This window comes from Meleagris gallopavo, chromosome 4 (assembly GCF_905368555.1).
Source record: "Meleagris gallopavo chromosome 4, MGAL_WU_HG_1.1, whole genome shotgun sequence".
In the NCBI taxonomy this organism is placed as follows: Eukaryota; Metazoa; Chordata; class Aves; order Galliformes; family Phasianidae; genus Meleagris; species Meleagris gallopavo.
This window is the reverse complement of record NC_139407.1, coordinates 29,790,536-29,811,891: the sequence shown is the minus strand read 5'-3', so window position 1 is coordinate 29,811,891 and position 21,356 is coordinate 29,790,536. Positions and strand designations below refer to the sequence as shown.

Below are 21,356 nucleotides of genomic sequence, written 5' to 3'. Positions count from 1 at the left end.
CTTCATGAGCATACATTCAAGTAAGAGTTTGTTGATTTTTACAATGCTTTGCTTCCTGAGTAAATTTTAAATCCAAAGATGCAAAGGTGAATTATCCTGCAGGACTCTGTGTTACAATGTTTTTCATTCACTGCAGACGATAACTCCACTCCTGGCTGCACTAGGTCTTTAATGCAGCTTAATGACAGGCTGTATTATTTGATTTTGTCTTTCTAATTTAAATCAAACTGGAAAGGTCTACAGAAATCAACCATGTCCCAACATTCCTACAAAAACAGTGTCATCTACCACTTTTCAGCATCCCTACCACCTATGAACATTTTGGCCTGGGTATATTTCCAGATTGATTTGGCAAAAGCCTCTTCTACATTAATCTATTCTATACCCTAAGGCTTGAACTGAAGGGGTAGGAATGGACAGCTGTGAAATGTCTTATCTAAACCAGGCTATAGTCAACCTGAGAAGCCCCTCCAGCTCTAAAAAGTCTACAGAGGAAAATAATACTCCCTGACTAGGGACACAGGTAGAAGCACCACAGATATTAAAGACAACAATCTGTTCATGTGTGCATGAGCAGAAAATATTCAGCTGATCTTTGGGACTTAGCAAGCTTGGGCAGATAAGCAGCTTCCACTTAGAATGAATTCTTTTATTTATTTTAAATCCAACTTACAGGATATAAAAAGACAAGTGTGGCTACATTTTTGTTTGAGAATCTACTTCTGCACTAACTGGGTTTACAATCGATGTTGGTCAAAACCATGAACTGTTTCAAACTTAACCATCTAGGATGAGACTACTTAGCCATCTCCTCCTCTCGGCACTCTAGACATTTTCCCCTGCCTCTGCGGGTGGTTCAATTCCAGCCTTTCTGCCTACTACCCAATTTTATAAAACAACTGTGCCATGCACTTCTTTTTAGAGCATTTTAGACGTTCTGCCACATGCTAAACCTAAATGGCTCTTGATTACTTTGCTACTCTTGGCCTCTGAGACAAACCTAGCATTTACTCTCTGGCTCTAGCATGCAGTATGTCTGCAACACCTCTTCCTGCTCCTGCTCCTCCATCATACCTCCTCCTTCCCCACCCACTGCCAACAATCGGGTTCAGTTAACAACAGCAGTTAAGCAAGGATTAAAGAAAGAATCTGCTGGGAAAGAGCACTTCAGTTTTTAACTTGCCTGTTTCTTCCATCCGATGGAGCACAGCACAGTTGAATTTTGTTTAGACATGTCAAAATTGGGCAAACCAAAGAAACCAGAAGCTGGAATGTGCAGCCTGCCTCCCTTGGACAGCAATGATCAAGGCAGGGATCACCTGCCCCCACCTGCTCCCACACAGGCAGCCTGCGGTGTGTGCTGCACGGGAAAGCTCTCCCAACAAGCCACAAGTCAGTAGCTGTCTAGTTTTTTCTCCAGCTCTACCAGTTTGTCTAATAGAGGTATTCTGCCAAAGCAGCACTACTTTGCCAAGTCTTAACAAACACAGTAATGAAAAGGAGGAAATGGGAAAAGGGAGGAAGTAACGCAAAGCTGAGCTGTGGGAGGAAAGGAACAGAAGGGGAAGGTATATTGCAAAGAATTAGGCAGCCTGAGAGAAAAATGTCCGGATCAGTGTGTGACAGTGAGACTGACAACAAGAAATCCACATTTCTCTTGGTTCTCATACTTCCCTAAGTTCAAAGGCCATTATGTCTACTGCTACAGGACTGCTCCTGGTGTACATTACTGTGTGCAGAGGAGCAATATGAAACTGTAAGGGAAAACTTACTTGTAAAGTGAACTGAAATCTCTCCAGGTCCAGAAGAGTCAGACTGCTCAGCGTGGAGCCATATCATGCAGAAGGAGAGGCCAGGAGGATGGATAAGCTCCAACACTGCACATGGCCTTACTGAATCCTGCTGTCTGTAAAAATTGTAGATGTATCTGAATCTAAGTAGGTGAGGGCCGGCTGAGGGAAATCCCTGTAGTACCATTCTGTATCTGGCTTTCTGCCCACATTTTTACTGATATGAATTCAGCAATTTCAGCTAGGAACTAAGTTCTGAGTGAACACGTGAATCACATCTTTACGCAATGCTCCTCTTGGAATATATCTCAACCAATCAGTATCTTTCTCTCATAATACAGTAGGCCATGATGCAGAGAGCTCCCTTTGCATCCAGCAGCTGAGGAACAGCAGAGCAAAAGCAAAATCTTGCACAAAATCTGAGAAGATGCTGGCTGAATCTGAAACTGCTTGCAGGTTGTTGATGTGTCAGCCTAGGTGTACTATCCAGGTAGTGATGAATTCTCTATTCTCTGCTGAATAGATTTTCAAGCACTTGTTAACAGCTAGGTTTCTTCCTAGAATGGGATCCCAAACATTCTGGATCCCACTTTTTTGCCTCCTTACACACAGCAGGTTTAGTGAAATACAAACACAGAAAAATGGTCCTACCGGTAGGTATATGGCCCTTTTTCCTCTACAAGAGGAGTAGCACCTTGAAGCACTTCTAGTGGATTTGTCACATTAAAAAAGTAAAACTGCATGTAGACTGGTGGAGGAGGATCTTCCCAAGCTTCAAAGGTTTCTGTGCCATTTTTTAATACTGTTCCCTGAAACAAGAGAAAGACAAATAAACCATTAGTGGTAGATGCTGAACGATAGTCAGAGGGAAGAGAGAAGTTCTATGCCCTCAGAAAAAAGACAGGCATTAGGATTGGAGATCCCAACTCTACAGATACTTTGTGCTTTGCTTTGAAGCATATCACCAAATCAGACACATACAACTAATACAGCTATACTTGCAGCCTAGGGGCATATTTTGTTGGAATTATTGATTTGCTTCTTCCTACAAACAGTTCTGGCCGACATTTTTCAGAATGAAGACTTATCAGCTACTGCACAATGATCCTCTTGCACTCCCTGTATGAGCAAAAACATAACCTGGTGTAAAACACCACAAAACAAGCCCGTATTACAGAAAAAAAGAAGTGGAACTGAATAGTGTGAGGCCAAGAAGTCATAAAAGAGGTATCTTAGGAGGAGAAAGACTAGAAAAGAAGTTCAGCTTCCTTGTATTTATGATTTATTTGCCTAAGAAAGTCAGATTCCAATACGGCTGTGACACTGTCTCCAAAGCAACTGGACTTTGTTTCTCACTGGCCAGGGAGAAAAAGCTGCAAATGACAGAAATTTATTTCATTTAAGCAGAGACTGAGATACAACCCTTTCTGAGGACTCTGAATAGGGCAAACGTTCTTTGCCCTCTGCCTTTAATTACAGCAATGAGAAGTTGTGCATCTCCAGACTACTTGTGTATTTTGTATTCAGCAAAACATGGGCCTACAAAATAAGAGTTACAAATAATTATTTTATTACAGAAGCTCTTACATAATGAATCAGTAATTCCCATACTCCATGTGTCAGAAGGAATGGCGCAGCTGTAGCTGTATGCAGCTGCCTTAACAATATATAAGATAGGTCTCAACCCCATATTTTATTACCATTCCATTTTACATAAAATTCACCACAACTATAAAAGCATCACTAAGAACACCACAAAAACCAAGGCTTTTCCTATATTTTAACACTGTTGCTGCCAAAGCTGCAGTAAAGAAAAACATGGCTTGCAGAATGGAATTTACAGGAATACATGAAACAAAACTCTATCTTTGAAAAGCTTATCACCAGTAGGCGAAAGAAGGAGGGGAAATAATTTGCAATTAAATGGGTCTCATCAACACTCGCTCTTTTTATTCTTCTGAGAAAACAAGTCAAATATTGTTAAGCACAAATTCAAAAGCAAGGCAGACTGGACAGATGCCATTTCTTGGTTTCCATTTATGAGGTCTTAACTTTTATCAGCCACAGTTGCCTCAGGATTCTTTCTTGGTTTTCCCACTAAAGGCTGTTTTCTTGGCATGCAGCTTTTAATTTTGTATGATTGGATAAAGAGAAGACTGTTTAAAAAAACACACATTGGCGGGAGCTTGGAATGGCAGCAGTATTCCTGAATAGCAAAGTAAGCCCATCCAGCCGGTAGTATTCTGCAGATGCAGACTGCTTTCCTCTGAGGATTTCAAACCACATCTTCTATGAATGTCACAAAAAATGCAAGCCATGTTTCAGGTGCTTTGTGCATTTCTTCCTCCTCATATCCACTGTTTCCTATACAATCCAATGCTCTCGGTCTGTTGTTTTGCAATTTATGCCAACGTGGCTCAGGCCTATATTCAGACAGAGCCTTCCCAAAGTTGGTTTGTAGGATCAGAAATAGAAAATCTCATTAAATCAGGCATACTGTTTCCATGACACTGCCAGAAAGGGCTGGGAATACAGCATTGTATTTAATGACCAGAAATGACCGCTATATCTTTTCTCCATATGCACAGTCAATTATTTGAGAGGTAGTGGTGTAGTACCTACTGATGTCAGTCCCCTTTCTAAGTCGTACACAGCTCACATTTCCCATGTGCATGAAATACAATTGAGTATTAATGTAGCACCAGTATTTGTATCAGACTACTCCCACCCGTCCTGACCTTAACTCTGGGAATCTGTACTATTCCCCAAGAACTACTAAGCACTATCAGAGCACCTATTTACCATTCAAATTGCTCTCATATGAGGCAACTAAATTGAGAGACTACTCAGTGTAAATGTCCAACTTTTTAAAAAAGTGAACCCCAGTCATATTAATTCTAGTTTCATGTTCCTGAGATTTTGAATTTTAAGTGATCCCTTGGGAGATGAAGTACAGAGCAAAAGGGCAGTGAAACACTGTCATACTGCGATTTATTTGCTGGATCTGCGTAACACTGCTTGGATCTCCCACAGAAATGACAGGGACTAATTTTAGCTCTGCGCAGTGACAGCAGCAGTATAAACCCAGATTCACAAACTTCTGAGCAGGACTTAGATATATTACCATAAAATTCTCAAATAATAAAATACAGTGTGCTCTTTTCTTCTGTTTTTCATCAAATGTTACCAGGAATATTTGGATTTGCCACACGATACTACATCACCCAGTCCTAAGAGAAAAATTATGAGCTCATATTATTTGAACAAAACATATGTCCATGCCCCCAGCCGAGTTTAGTTCTGCTGACTGATTCAGAGCAGAGTAGCCTCTGACATTACAGCTGTGGGACTGTTTTTTTGACAGAGATTGTGGCCAGTACTAGGATAGGCAGGCTGCAAAATACTAGATTACATGACTGCTCTTTAATCTAACGATATGTAAAAGATACAGCCTCAGCCTCACCTGCAGTTATTGTTGCCATACTGTCAGAGATTCAGTCCTTCCCTCTTGATACATGCAGAAGTACAAAGCATTCAGAACCCTCAGATCAGACTCCAGTCCTGCAGGCAGTAGCCCAGGGAGGCCTGAGACTCTGAGATGCTGTCTCCCAGAGACGTATGACGCACCTTCTGCAAGTCCACCACCTAAAAGCAGTGTACTATATAATCCTGTGTCCCCACTTAGCTGTGCAGCACAGCTTCTTGTTTCCCAGTGGAGTCCATATTAATTTCAAACAACAAAAACATCTGTCCCACTGGCTTTATTTACTGTGACAGCCCATTTGCTGGTATTTCCTTGCCTTAGCCTCATATCACAAAGAGGAAATATAAAATGAATTTCTCTTCCCAAAGGTAATTTTTACTGTTGGTGATAGTTGAGTTTTTTTCCTGGAACTGCAAAATGATCTAATTCCAGGACAATATATCCATCTGTGACAGAATTTAATCACAACTTTTTAAGAGAAGCAATAGGGTAAACATTCAGACCAACACAAGCAGATTTCTCTGATCCCGTGTTTTCAGAACTGTCTGTTCAAAAGGAGCAACTCAACTCCAGACTAAGCAGTGCTGAGAGTATTTTACTTTAAGCAAAAGCTTAAAGTGATCAATACGTAAAATAAGTCAAGTGATAAAATATCTTCCCCAACCCTCTGGGTCTTACATACCTTTAATAATCCAGCTCTAGAGACTGCTGGCAACAAAAGCCCATTGAAATTTAAAGGGGTTATAAGACTAAGCATTTTCTAAAATTATCAGCATAAGACATGTGGCATAAACAGAACACTTGAGTAAAGACACAAGGACTGATTGCCCGAGTTCTGCACTAGATGCACAGCTCAAGGGTTGTTATGTTCATAAACTGCAAACAATTAAGGCAGTAAAATCCATAATCATGTAACAAATATATATCATAAGACAAACACTGTTGGCAGCTAGGCAGGCCTTTATCCTGTGGGTAGCTATTTTATTCTTTTTCATTGCAGTTTTTTTCCCATTATTTGATCAGTTTCAGGTGCTACCCCAACAACTCACAGTGCTGGGCAAGATGGACATCTGATCTGGCACAGCATTCTAGCTCACACAAAAAAAACCCACTAAGACTGACAATAAGAAAATAAATTTGAATGCTTTCTGAGAAAGGTGTTCCCACTGTCCTCGTTATTACAGAATTGCCTGCTGAGTTTCCAGGGAATATGAAGTCTGATGTCCTGCTGATTCCCCTGTCCTTCCTGTACTTCCACTGTCTCCAGGAGCCCAGGAGGACTTTGTGCTCCCTGTTGTTGTCTGGAAGGGATGTGGCATTCCCTACTGCAAGCTAACTTATCATCATTGCTCTATGAATTGTGAGTTTGGATACACAGGGGCTTCAGACGGTCCAATATGCAGTCTTCCATTTAAGCTTACTTCAACTTACTTCACTTCAGTGCTGTTGCAGGAACTGCTGGAAAGCCCCCAGTGGAGCATGGACTACCCGTGGAAGGCAACCTCCTTCCTCTTCTGCAATTCTTCCAAAGGCAGGTAAGAGGGGGCATCATGAAACACATGAACGCTGAGAAGGCATTTCATGTCCATTGCCCTGGACTTCAGAGCAATGAGAGAACTCAGAAAGCTCTTGTCTTGCCGCATTTCAAAGGCAAATTGAGATTTGTGTATTTGTACAAGATTTTCTAAGCTGTAGACATGGTTACACAAGAGACAGCAACCTGCTAGGCCACACACAAATGAGAAAAACATGTGGGATAAAGAACATGTGGAAAGAAGCAGAATCAGCAGAGTGACCAGGAAGCATATTGCTTTGGGGCTGAAAGCTGTTCTTCTTCCATAGTTTGAATGCTTGGCTCCTGCAGAAGGCCAACAGGGTGTCACTGGCTTGTGTGGGGAGCAGGATGCTTGACCCTGTGCAACCCAGATGCACTGGCATGAGCTACAGAGCACTAAGTAGGAAAAGACTGAGCTCTAGGAACTGTTTCCTGCATTACCCAAAGCTCTGGCGAGTGACTATCAACTTACTCTTATATAATCAACCACTAAGGGTAAGGAGTGTGCAGCTAAGAGGTAATACGCATAAGGAGGATCACAACTAATTCCTGACAGTCCTACGCTATCCCACCAAACCTTTTTTTTTTTTTCCACCCCTCTGCTCTTGTGTTAAGTGCATGAAATATTTGAAACTACAACTTCTGCTGTGATGCAGAGGATGACAGAATGGCTCGGTTTGCACAAAACTCTGCATGCATTAACGTTCACATCAGTTCATTTCTGCCTTTCAGAATGCCTATGAGCTGACGATGGAATGACTTCAGAATAACCCATGCTACACTCCACTTAACTGGCAGGAGGAGCTCCTGAAGAGCAGCTGACACACTGACAGCCCACCCTATGGTGGCTTCCTGTTGGCTATATCCTGTTGACTCTACAGAAACACCTGGAAGTATCATAACTTGTTGTAAGCTGTCTGCACTCATGAAATCAAATTAATTTAAGACATTATAGCTTCTCAGTGAGGAAATGCCCACTATCAATACCTTGAGGAAAAGAACAGCACGTGGGTTAGGACAGCAGACTTCTGTCACCAACCAGACAATAGCACTGGTCATATCATGTGGTAGTGCTCTTGGTTTCTCTGAGTAGCACAGACCATTACATTCTTCAGACTAGGAAGATTAGTTAATTTACATGCTTCACACATACTTTAAGGGAAAACAGCTACTGAGGAGTGCTTTTGATTATAAGTAGGGGAGTTTCTAACACTAATGCAGTTGACCACGACAGAAATCCAAATGGCCAGCATTTGGATTTATGACCAACATGACCATAAGGGAGGAATAAAAGCTGAGGAGGACCTCTGCACTCATGAGGATGCCAGGACAGGTGTCCCCAGACCACAGCAAGCAGCCCTCTACTCCAGAGGCTGCAACAATAAATGGAGCAGCAGGGCAAAAGCTGCCAGAAATATATGATGGAGATGGCAAAGGTGGAGGCTGGAGGGGTGCTTCAGGTGCTCCCTGCTGCACCCCGTTGTGTGTTGCAGCATCCCCCAAACCCCCTCTGCCAGATCATAGCAGATGTCTTACAGCCTGTAAAGCTGTCTCAGAACGCTTATTTTTACTCAGACTGTCTGATTTCATGCAGCCCAACCCGAACCCCGCCCCGATCACACAGGACCAGGCGTTTCGTCGCCGAGAAGTGTATGGCCCTCACCCGACCGCGCTTGGGCACGAAGGAACCGTACGGTGCCAGTCCGCCATCCCCGTCCTCCCTCCCTTTGCTCCCTAGGGTTATTTTGAGAGGAGATAAACCCATCGGGAGGGACCGCGGCCGAGCTCTCACCTGCTTCACTTGCAGGTCCACCACCGTCTGAAAGACATGCGCCACCAACAAGGAGACGCTGGCGATGAGCAGCGTCAGAGCCAAGACCCCCACGGTGACGAGACACAGCGACCTCATGGCTGCCGCCGATGAGACCAACACCGCCGTCAGCACGGCCGCCGCCAGGCTCCGGGCACGGCGTAAGGGGCGGGCGGCCGCCTCGCCACGCCCGCCGCGGGGCCGGGAGCTGCGGCAGCGGAGCCACCCGCCCCGCCGGGCACCGAGGGAGGGAGGAAGGGAGGGAGAGTCCCGGTGGCGGGGGCAGCTCCGCCGCGGGCGAGGGCCGCCTGTGTGTTTCGGAGGAGCGTTGCGCGGCTTGGTTGTTGGTTCGTGCTGAAATCTTCCTGCCTGCTCTGGGCGCCTCCTGATGCAGCAGGCGTGTGTCAAGGGTTTGCTGCGAAACGAGTGGAAGAATAACTATTCCTTAGAGGAAAACTTGTAGGAAACAGAAACAGCCTCTAGAGCGAATAAAGCTTCGTAGGGATCAGATTCTACCATAATTCAGTGCAATGCAGCTTCCAGTAGTGCAGTTAAGAGGCATAAGAAATAAGGTGATGTATCCACTTCTCCTTTAAAAGGCAGTGGGCGCTCCTGCTCTAGCTTCCCACCCAAAATCACTTCCCGGAGCACTGCAGGAGGAGGGAGAGGAGCACGCAGCTGTGGCTTTCCCAGAAATGGACACTGTGCCATCTGCCTTCCATCACAGCCTCTGTATTTCACAGAAGGAAGGTAAGTCCCAAAGATGCAGGACCTCTGCCTGTCTCATAGCCACAGCCACGCTGTTAGCAATACTCGCACTTATTAAGTCCTGAATTGGCTCCCACTCCTCCAGCATTTCCCAGTCATGGGGCAGCTGGCCGTAGTCATCTGGATTCAAGTTATGCCTTCCCTAGTGGAGAGCAGGTAATCTATCAGATGGATTCCCTGCTAAAATTGCTGGGGACAATGTTACAATGTACTTTTTTCACCCATGAAAGGTTATGAGGTCAACTTTCATTAATTACCTGGGGAACTAGAACTCTTGTGGTTCCTCTTATTCAGTAAACAAAACCCACTGTTTGGTCAACAACTTTTAATTTGGATTCCCATACCTAAGTGGTGATTTCACTCAGTTTCATCCTCATCTCTCCAAAAACAAAGCAACAGAATAAATATTAGAACCCTTTTTTTTTTTTTTGGAAGACTAATTGAACTATAGCAATAGAATTCTCTCCCTTGAAAAATCTTCCATAGGAATTCCCTTATGAAACCATAAACTCTCCCTTACACCATAAAATACTGTCTTTGGTGGGGAATGGCTGTCATGACAACTCCTACAAGCGGGTATCTCCTCCCAAAATGCATTAAACATTTTTCATAGCTTCTTGTATCAGTGTTAAGGAGCCCTTGTTCTTGCCTCACCTCATGTAGTGCAACTGCTCTGTGAATTATGTTTTGTCTTGAGGATATCCTGATGCATGTACTCCAATGTAAGTCAACTGGTCCACTGTCCCCAAATCAGAGATTCAGAAGAAAAAACAAAAACAAAAAATCACCAAGATAAATACACAAGAGAAGTTAAACAAAGCCATTTTACCATTTCTACATGTCACAGACATGAAGCCTTTTTATTAATAAAGACCATGCTGTTTTTATACCAACACTGAAACCATGCAAAGTCAAAAGAAAGGTGAGAACATTTAAGGGATTGCAGAGACCACATCTGAGTTATTACGTACAAAATGCATGATTTTTTTTTAATGTAAATTTGCTTTGCCACTGCAACAGATGAAAGATTTTTGCAAGCCCAGGGACCCCAGACCTTATAGATTAAGCACTGATTCCTGCAGAATTTTTCTTTTAGCTTAATTCAATGCTGCAGTTTTTGTTTTGCTAGAAACCTACCCCGGAATGTACAAAATGACACTACTTGTTCGTACAGATTTTCTAGATACTCAATGTGGATTCTTTTCTTTTTCCTTTCTTTTTCCTTTCTTTTTCCTTTCTTTTTCCTTTCTTTTTCCTTTCTTTTTCCTTTCTTTTTCCTTTCTTTTTCCTTTCTTTTTCCTTTCTTTTTCCTTTCTTTTTCCTTTCTTTTTCCTTTCTTTTCACAAACTATTTTACCTTTAGAAATCAGAAACTGCTTACTAGCAATAATATATTTAAAACACTCCCATGAGCAGTGACTCCGCCTCTGAAGTGCAGCATGGGAATGCAGTGGGTGTGCTGCTGGCTCAAGGCACAATACTGTATCATAATTACAAATCCCTGAGACAAGCAGAGGTGTATCTTCCCATGCCAAAATCCCAAGGAAATGGGAAAAAGAAAGGGCAGATAAGGCCCACATTTGGAAATGTTTTTAAACGTGCTTACCCCACAGCGCTGTCATGTCCTTATTCTTTTTCCTCTTACACATTCTATTATTTCTCTATCTCCTCACTCCTTTCATTATTTTTTTTTACTATTTAATCTGCCATTCTCAAGAATCTTTCCCACTTTAAATGACAGTGATTACGGAAGCTCAGTCTAATTACTCTGCTTATGTGCTCCACAGTTTTCTTACCTGCACTGTAAACTCTTGTGGCAGATTTTTCCTTTTTCTGTTCTTGTATAGAACCTACTACAACTAGGATCCCAGCTCTGGTATGCTTCTGGCACCAACAATATAAATAAGGGGAAAATGATAGGCAGACCTGTTCTGCAAAATATAGCAGGTGCCACTTCACATGCTGAGGCCTCACTGACAGTCACTTAGGTAAAAATAAAAGGCAAATTGGTAACCAGAGAAGATGTCCTTCTATGTGAAGTTTCACTCCTCACTCCTGATGGCAGGCAAAACAGGTCTGAACAAACAACGTTGGGATCTGCAGAAGAGAAGCACATCAGAATGTTACCAGCAGGATCTCTTTGGAAATGTCAGTCTACAAGGGATATGGAGGGGAGATTAATCAGGGAGAAGTGAGTTGTCAGGGTCTGGAGAAGCCCAACCACAGATGGACAAAGCTAAGCAAGAAATCATGGAGTCAGCTATAAAAAGTTGACACCTCTTGTGCTGCCTCCATCACCCACATATACTGCAGGCTCCCTGAGATTTTCTCATGATGAAAAAGGCAAGCTTCATGCTCCCAGAAGGCTGGTTCAGGGCTTCTCCTGTTGATTTCCATGTGGTAAAATTATTTGAGAAACCTTGTTTTGAAATTAATTGTGAATGGAAGATTCCTGTCCAGTGCACTGAGAGAATCTTTAAGACCAAAAAGACACTTACTTAGGTAATCATTGTGGCTTCTTCAGCTCTGTGCAACAGCAGTTACTTGGCTCCTAGGTGTCTATAAAAGGAAGGAAAGAACTTGTCAAAGAAGGACGTAAAGAATCATGTAGGCTGATATATTTGGTATCAGCCAAATAGATCCCAGAAATCCTTACTCCAACTCTTGTCCTTTAATAACTGTTAAACCACTCTTTAGTGAATGTTTTATGTTAGCCACAACAGAGAGTGGAAACAGCAGGCAGGAGGAGTAGTGTAACTTGTTTTTCTCTGTCTCCATCCGTGTCACTTCATGGATTTCTGTTCTTTTCCACCCAAGATAGGAATCACAATTCTCCTTATTTCAGAATTAGGTGATGTAATCATCCATCACTGTTGACAAACTTGTTCACAGCAGGTCTAACTGGATCCAGCTGTGACCTGGAGGCAGTGTTAAAACAGGCATTCCAGAACCAAGTGTTGTTTCATCTCAACAGTGCAAATGTAAATGTAACTAGAAAAGTGTTCAACTCAATAAATACTCTACTTGATTCTGTCCAATCTAAACCTTTGGTAGACTTTTCCATTCGTCTTCTGCTGGATAATGTTTTTGGTACGTGTATCTGTGGTGCTCTTTCATTTGTGTGTCTGTGGTGCTCTATTTACTTTCATCTCCACTGCTGTGTTTCTGTATCCTACCTCTGTTTTCCTCTGGGACATTCAACAGAAGTAAATAGTACAGGGACTGAGGTCTGCTTTTCAAAAACAGTGCTTTTGTGATGGTAGAATATTCTCCTCTTTTGCATACTGTCAGGAATTTAACCCCTAGTTGCTCTTTAACTCATCCCAGCTCATCAACAAAACATAAAACATATTACAAGTAACTTACAGGTCCTTAGCATTTCAAGTTTCCTGGCAGCTCACTACAAAGAGCATCTGCTGGCTGGATGTCTCACAGCACGGGCCAGGAAGATTTGCAGAAGGTTTATATGCAATATACTCCCAGTCTATGAGGAACAACTTTTGGAAAACACCCAACTGCATCAGTATCATACAAGGAAAGTACTGTCAGTGTCTTTGCTCTTCTGTCTTTCATGTACAGCTAGTATGCATGCTTGTCATCAATGAATTTACACATATTATGTATGTTTCTAGTACTACACATAATTAGTAAAACGATAATGCAACTATAAGGTTCTGATTTCAGCTCAGAATTGAGACGTTTCTGAAAGTCTTCTGAGCAATCAGATTTCACTGTACTGAAGCTTTAATTCATGACTCCCACACACTGAAAATTAACTGCTGGCAGAAAAGCAGTTCACTGTAGGCAGAACTACTCCACAATTATGATGTTCAGCAGTGACCTTGGAAAGGTCTGTAAACAAAGTTGCTTTTTGTGGGCAGTAACTTCACTCTTGGTTTAGCTGGATGTGGATACACAAGAAGTAAATGTATCAGAAAGGCCAGGCTGGGGGATGTGTTCAGCGCTGACTTCTAGATATGGGACCACGTATTTTTAAAAGAGATTTAACTATAGTGCTTTTCCTCTGAGGAAATTTATATTAGCTGTTATGAGAACAGCAACAAAAACATTTTTTCTTCTGAAATTTGGTCCTTGTTGACTCTAGCTTTTGACACTTCAGCTAAAAAGACACAGATCTCATGAACTGTCAGCCAGACTAACACATACTTTCATATGCACATGATATTTGGGATATAGGTCATGTAGTAATTTTAAAAATAAATACACACAGCCATATTCTCATAATCTGAATTATACCAAAATTAGCAAGTGCAACCACTCAGACCCATTCATTAGCTACTTCTGGCTTGGTCTGCTGCTTCTGCATGTAACGCCAAAGACTGGGAGATGGCAAACTAGGCTGTCTGTGTGGGAGGACAGAGCACTGTTCCACATCACGTTTTCCTTGCCGTTCTCTACATCCAGATTTCTCTCCCTGCTCAACTCCACTCCCTTCCAGACCTTGAACATAATCAACCCTCATCTTCTTCTCCCTATGAGGACCACCTGCCCACACCATGTCCTCTTTGCTCAGTTGCTCATCTGGTTTTAACTGCTGCCACAAAGCAATGCTAGAGCACTCACTGCTGAACTGGTGCACTCTCAAGCTGAGCACAGTCAAAAAAACATGCTAGAGGATGAAGTATGGAGGGAACAATCTGTGGGACTGGAGAGCACTGCTAGTAGCTGTATATTATAGTGTATGACTTGGCTGTGAAACAGATCTTGTTAGGAAATGAAGGAGAGGAAGCTGCAGGACATGCACGGGGAGTTTAAAACACTGGCTTTTTGTACTGTTGGGATAACCTAGCAGAGTAAAAAGTTTTCTGAGGACGTGGCTTTCAGTGTCAAACCAATCTAATCTGTAAATCTCCTGCTGTCAAAGCTTCACTACCTTAAATCAAATTATAGCTGCTAGACTGCATGTTCCTCCAATGCAGATTGCAACAGTCATGCACGCTATCATCAAAGCTTTCCAGGTGTTTGATCTTACACTCTCATGCATTAAATCCCGAACTCCATCTGTGTTCTCCCCGGAGGGTTTCTCGGCTAATGGGAGGAGCCACTATTCCTAGAGTCCAGGGAGGCTGACAGAACTTCCTCAAGCCCACAGCTTTCTGTTGTCTCTGTTGCTGATGAGTACTGCAAACAGACTCAAGCTGCTTTGGAAGATCTTCTCATGCCAAGGGACAAGCACAAGTGCAGCAGCACCTAGGGAGGAACTGAACTGAGAGCACAGATGAAATACAGCGTGCTGTTCATAGCTGCAGAGCAAAGAGAGTCTACTCTGCCAACGCAGAAAGCCATAACACAGTTCAACTTTCTTATCTGCAACAGCTGAGAAGGCACTGTGTCACCTGGCAGGGCTCCTGGCAGAACTGGCAAGCATGGGGACTAGGAAAAGGGGCATGTGGGAAGTGTGTCCCAAGGACAGGACAAAGAAGTTATGAGAAGCCTGGGGAAGAGTTAAGCGACCAGGAGGTGTCACTGGATACAATTTCCTAGCAACTAAGAACCTCCATGCTCCAACATTCTGTGCCCTGCAGCCAGGGCCTAGTGGTGTGGATTTGCTGGGATGAGCACAGTTCCTTGGTGAGTAGGAGCCAGTGGGTCTGGTGAGGAGCCAGAGGTCCTTCATTAGCCTGTGTCTCTTTCCGGCATGTTCACTACTCCCTCCAGAAGTCCAGCTGTGCCACTTGGAACTAGTGAAATTTGCACAAGAGTTTTTTTCACTGTGAAACTTTACTGGGAAAACAGAAAACAAGCAAATTACTTTCCTCAGCCTCTAGTGTGTAACTTAGCATCTCCTCTGGCTTCTGAATGACAACACCTAGCACAGCTCCTCTCATGCCCGAGCACTCGCAGCCTGAGTATCTCTACATGTTTGGTATTCAGCTGAGATACCTCACTTTTTCATAGGGCAAACAGCAGAGCCGAACTACCACAGCACAGGCTAGATGTGGTTAGCCATCTATGCATGCTTTCTTGACAGAAGCAAGCTGAGTCTTACCATACCTCCTTACAAAACCAGTATTTCCTGCACTAACTAGAGGTTTTTGCTTTCAGGTACATGGAAAAGCTGTCATCAAGATTCTTGCCAGCAAACAGCAACAAACATAGATTCTCCGATTCACTTAACAGCCAGCGCTGGAGGTTCTTAAAAAGTGGCCTGGATGATTTCAGAAGCGGCTTTCCTCCTCCATCTGATAACATCATCATCCAAAGCAGAAAGGGGCTTTCCCCCATCATTCTACAGAGCAGATCCCACCTGACTCAACAAAAGGCACGGAAAATATCTGTTAAACCCACATGCAAGCTCAGGTCAGAAGGTGGAAGCCAGGAAGGAGTTCACAAAGAACACTGATCATTACCTAAGCCATTGCCCTAAGTTACTGCACTCTCACTTGAAAGACCGCATCTTTCCAAAGGTAAAGTTGCTGCCATTCTCTTGCAGTAAACACCTGTCCAGTACCTGAAACACAAAAACTGTCAGGATTGTGTTCCCTCTTGCCTTAAAAAGTCTCCTCCCTCATTATCTGTTACAAACAGGAAGCCAACAGAGTCCAAATGTATCTCTGATCTTATTATAGGAACAGCCGTAAGAAACTGTCAACTTTCTGGGACGCCTTGTTGTCATGCTGAGATTAGTCACACAATTCAGTTACTAAACAACTCCTATAGGACTCTGGAGAGAAGAGGCTTTACCCTCCAGCCTTGGAAACCTCTCTGAATAACCAAGTGTGCCAGGAATAATAAAGAATCTCTGATAAAAAAAATAAAAAATAAAAGGTGACCACATACTTTTTTTCCCCCTGTATTATGAAGCATGTACTGCCTAAAAAGTTCAGATTAAAGTCTGCAACTCTCAGTCAAAATTCAGGGCTCAAATCCCACTGGAACAGATGAAAACCCTGGCCTCTGACACAAATTCTTTGATTTCACTCTCTTTGTACACAGAGAATGCCAAAGTGCAGAGCAAATCACAAGCCAGTTTATTGTGTAATGCTGCCAGGTGCATCTATTTACTTCAGTATTTGCTGGAGTGAAGGGAGGGGACAGAGAGACTTCTTATGTGCATATGCCTCATTTTGGATTCAACCTCATTGAGTACAGTTCAAGTAGTCCATACTCAATTCTAAGTGAACTGTAACCTACAGAGTGCACACTTGAAATCAGCAAGCCAGTGGCACATGTTTTCCTGACCTGTGAGTCATGTTCCACAGGAATGCCACTTTGACCTTACAAAGCTTACACTGGGATACAATAGGACAGACTCTGGGGAAGCAGATTTGAAATAAGCCGTAGTTATATTCATGGTTATGGTTTCATCTTATTCTTCTTTTGAAGCCAAAGATAAACTTTCTATATATTTCTATGGGAGCAAGTGACTCAGTGATTCTTAAAATCACTGCAATGCTTTAGGAATCTGTTTCTCTTAATTTTGTTAGCCCTACATGCATGTTCTTAGTGGCTTGAAATGTATTCACAAACCAATTCTGCAGCTAAAAATTTATGTAGCTGCATCAAAACCTGGGTACATTCTATCTCCACGTACTATCTTCTTGACTAAACTAGATGGCTTGCATAGCAAGCAAAGGATTTTTACAGTCTCTGCCAAGTGGAGTTTACTATGACTGTGCATTTGTGTGAAACTGCAGGCCTACAATGAATGTTTGCTTTGAGTCTGTCTGTCTTATGTCAAAACACACACTGCTACTGAAGGCTGCAGTTAGATTATTTTGCAAACCTGGTTTACATTACTGTTTATTCAGGCAATCATCTGACTAATAAAATTCTGAAACGTAAGTATCTTTTAGCAGGCAATAGCAGTGAGAGCAGTACAGCTGAGCTCTCTGGAGCCTTAGCACATACAAATTCTGCTGTCCCAGTCCTTAAGTGGGCAGACCTTACTACCATAAATGAGGAAAGAGAAAAAAATGGCTCTCACTGGGGGTCTCTTCCCTATTTCCAATGTCTGCTACACCTAAATGCAAACTTGGCAGGCCCAGAAACAGGCCAGAATGTGTCATAGCTCCTACCCCTACTCCCAGCTAGTCCGTGGCAGCCATTAGCAAACAAATGTTTTTATATGTCAGCCTTGATACAAATAGTTTGTGTCTACCAGCTTATACAATGAGGTTGTGTCACAGCCCTCCAGCTTCTCTCTCTGGGCAGGGCAACGCGAGCCAAAGGCACAAAAGACGCTTGCTTCCCTGAAAATGTGCCTCATGACAGAGGTCTTAAGTGGACAGTGCTGGAGAATAGGAGATGCACAGGCTGCAGGTGAGTAGCTCAGCAGCTCAGCTTCACCTTCTCTTAGTCCTGCTGAAAGCTTTGGCACCACGGCGGGATGAGCACATACGCTTAGCAGGATTTTATTGTAGTGCAATAAACAAAGTTCATCAGCTGTTCAGGTGGGCAGGTCTCCAGCTTGCCTCTGTGAGTACAGCCAGTCACAGCTGCTCATGGCAACACTATGTTCAATTATTTGCAGCATTTTTTTCAAAACAAAAGTGGTGCTGAAAAAAAATACTGGGGGTGGGTGGATGAGAATGCTAAGAATCTACTGCAGTACCTGTCCTCTCCACGTTCCTCAGAAGGAAAGCAGCACAAGCAGCACGGCACTCTTGCGCTGTTCCTAGGCCTGTGCATCTTGCAGAATCTAGCTCCCTGTCAGCCCCTGGGGACCCAGTTCAATGTTGCACTCTGTTGTGCCTGCTAAACTCAGGTTTGAGAATTTAATATCTCATGCCTGCAAGCAGTGCTGGTCACTAATATGAGAACCATTAGGCTAGAACTTCGCAAAGCAATACTTCACATAGGTTAGCTGTATCCCTTGACACTGCAGCAAGGGTGAAATAGGGAATACTTCAGTAACGCAAAAAATCACACCCTCAACCACATGACCTGAGTCTTAGGATGGAGTCACTGCATGGCATGTTAAACACAATTGCTGGCCACATCTCACATTTTCCTCTAATGTTACTGGGTGAGAAAGGACTCTATGCTTTCTCCTGCCATCAGACCAAAGCAGCACATGACTAAGTGACCACTGACATCCTCTTGCAATCATTACACTCAAGAAAGAGGAAATTGCAAGAACGGTTTCAGAATAGGGCATGCAGATTTGATGTCAGCAGTATTTCAAGACATGTGAAAGATTCCTACGGCTGCCTTATTTATATCCCTGGCCTCTTATTTCAGGTAAGAGAAATAAGTAACAGCAACAAAGATTACCCCATGCAACTGTGTGGTACCAGATCTGTAATATGGCATGTTTAGGTGGAGGAAATAAGCACTTTACCACCAGAGTTTATAGAATATTTGGGAGAATCCTTTTGCAAATGAATTGTAAAGGGTTCTCAAAAGGTGATAGATGAGGCTACCCAGGAAGAAAGGCAGAGTCAGGGAACTGGGAGCTTCATTTAGAATTCAGTTGCATGATTTATAATATGATCTAAGTGCTTGCAGCTTTCAGGGAATTGTTATCTTTTCAAAGGGAGCATAAACAATCATATTCAGAAATCTATAGATTTGGTATAAATCATCTCCTGAAGATTAAGAGTATCTTAACCTCCTACAAATGAAATACTTGCACTCAGTGATGTATGAAAAAGTGTGAAAGAATAGATAGGCAACCTGAGGTGAGAAAAGTGCTTGTCAAAAGAAAGCTCACTTAGGACCCCTATGACTTGTTTCTGTTCCTCTCCTCTGCAAGTCCTTGGCTCATGTGATACTTCATTTAGACCAATTGCAGACAAAGCTCAACAAAGTCTTTCCTCAGAAAGGCAGATTAAATTTTGCCTGGCACCTTAAGAATCCAAGGGAATACTTGAGATGGTGTAAAGAACACATTTTTATGAGCCAGGTGAAGACAGCAGTGAAATGGCTCTAAAGCATCCTTCAGTTACGACACACAGCTTCATTTCACAGTAATTAACATCATATCTAGGCTAAGAGAATGCACCTAGGATGAAAAAGATGTTTGCTTATAATGCTTGTCAACATGGGTAATGTGCTGTAAGAAAGTGTAAAATGATATCACACTCTGCACCAGTGTCCTGTTGAGTCTCCTCGCAGGAGCTGCTCTTGTCCAGGAGCAAAAAAACCCACATTTCTGGTATATTCTCAAAATCAACTTTTCCTATCTGAAAAAGAATACAAGATTATACTACAACCTACAAACATATGCATATATTCTTTTCTATCAAAAAACTGAAACCTGTGTTTATTTTCTCAGTGCCCTTCAGACTTTGAACTTTGATAAATTTCTGTTAAAAGTTGTTTGAAAATAAATATTTGGATGTCTTTTATGTTGCATTTTTCTGTAGGCCTGACAGGGTAAAAAGTTGAGACAGAAGTCAAAGCATGATGTCTACAGGAAATTAGATGACCACCCAGGTCTATAAGCATGAATTTGCTGGAACATTTTAATTATTATTTCATTTATATGAGCTATGGAGTACCACAGCTTCAGTGAATCTTGGCGTGTCCTTGACATGTTTAACATTTCATAGAATTCAGCCAAATACATTAAACTATATTTTATGCTTTAGGGGCTTGGATGGCTCATCACTGGCAAAATAACGTAACAGAACAAAATTACGTCTGATTACAGCTTCATCTATTGCTGTGCTGCATAGTGACCCTGCCATGCTGCTGCATGTAGAAATTCCACTGAAGAACAAAGGTGTTTTGTTGGCATTTCTCAGTATGTCTCTAGCAAGCATAAAGATTAAAATACTGTGTATATGGAAAGACTAAATTGAGCAAAATCTATAAATCTTCAACTTTGATCCCCAACTTTGATCAGTTTGATCTTACTGGGCTCCAAGAGATTTTCACTGCCTCAGTGTGCTGTCTTCTCTGTTTTAGAGTGTCTCATATCTCCCCCCTCCTCTTTCAAATCTCTAGAAGGTAGGTAAAATCTCTAGAAGGGGAGGTAAAAAGCATCAAGAACCAAAAATGAAATGGCAAATGAAATGCTGTTGTACTAGCAGGGAAAAAGGAGAATGAAGAACATCAAAATAGAAAGCCTGACTTTCAAAGTGAGTGACTAACAAACTGAGGAAACTGGCATGGGAAAAAATCTACATGGAAAAGTGATTTCAGGAAAGCTATCCTTCCTTGATATTACTGGACAGCACACACGTTTAGAGGAAGCATAGGAAATGAATCAGAAACTGGCCTGGACAAATGTTAAGCTCTCCCTCAAACCCAAGAAGAAATGCTAAGATTGATTACTAAAGGAAATTAAGAAGAGTAGCATAAATATCCAGGAAAACTAAGGAAAGTGGGCACAGTGAGATGCAACTAGCAAGTGATATTAGATACCAGGAGTCACTCCTTATTAACATTTCTGATGAACAAAACACCGCAGGAATTTTTTTTTTTTTTTCCAGTGGAAAAAGAAATTAAGATTAGTCAAAGCTTCAGTACTTTCTCTGCCTCATGCTACTGGAAAGCTCAGCCATAGTCAGACAGCTAAGATAATTAACACGAGTGAGAAAGGACAAAGGTGTCAGGATGCAGCAGGGATGGGATAGGTTGAGTCAGCTAAGTGAGGATGAAATGCATTCTACTATGGGAAAAAATGGTAGAACACGGTCACTAGCTGTTTCCTTGCAAATTCATGGAAAACGGGTGTATTTGCAAAGAATCCATACATGTTGCAGTGGCACCCAACTAGAAAACAGTTGAAGGACTCTGAAGGGCTTCAGCTGGATTTACAATGATCCTGACATGTCAGACAAAACCTGGAAAGAAAGGGAGTACAAAAAAAAAGGGCTAAATTACTTCCGAGAAGAACTTCTCAGCTGTGCAAATACTGAACAAGGAACAACTGGCTAGGCTAAAGTTCTCTTGAGAATATGGGGATTTGTAGAAGACTGTGAATGTCTGCAACACCCACTCATGAAAAAAAAAATAAAGAAAGAAAAAAAAAAAAAAA

General features: G+C 42.4%; 1 protein-coding gene and 2 long non-coding RNA genes across 5 annotated transcripts in view; 1 reads left to right on the top strand and 2 right to left on the bottom strand.

The window, feature by feature from the left end:
* Window positions 1–8,849, bottom strand: part of SCARB2 (scavenger receptor class B member 2) — a 20,514-nt gene extending 11,665 nt beyond the window's left edge. For 2 of the 3 annotated variants that reach the window (XR_014882983.1, XM_085222667.1), the window contains exons 1-2: window positions 8,622–8,849; window positions 2,442–2,599 (exon numbers count right to left, since the gene is read on the bottom strand). Coding sequence is in view for 2 of the 3 variants with exons in the window: in XM_085222667.1 (XP_085078793.1) it covers window positions 2,442–2,599; window positions 8,622–8,738 (275 nt within the window). In the remaining variant the exon portion in view is untranslated. The remainder of the gene's footprint in view (window positions 1–2,441; window positions 2,600–8,621) is intronic. The other variant, XM_003205668.4, reaches the window with a different exon arrangement.
* LOC146544457 (uncharacterized) lies at window positions 8,822–21,356 on the top strand. The gene is made up of 2 exons (XR_014882985.1): window positions 8,822–9,389; window positions 15,473–21,356. It is a non-coding gene; the product is annotated as an uncharacterized LOC146544457 (long non-coding RNA).
* The window catches only part of LOC109367212 (uncharacterized), a 37,257-nt gene continuing 26,131 nt past the window's right edge, over window positions 10,231–21,356 (bottom strand). The window contains exons 3-4 of the long non-coding RNA XR_014882986.1: window positions 11,905–11,965; window positions 10,231–11,503 (exon numbers count right to left, since the gene is read on the bottom strand). This is a non-coding gene — a long non-coding RNA (uncharacterized LOC109367212). The remainder of the gene's footprint in view (window positions 11,504–11,904; window positions 11,966–21,356) is intronic.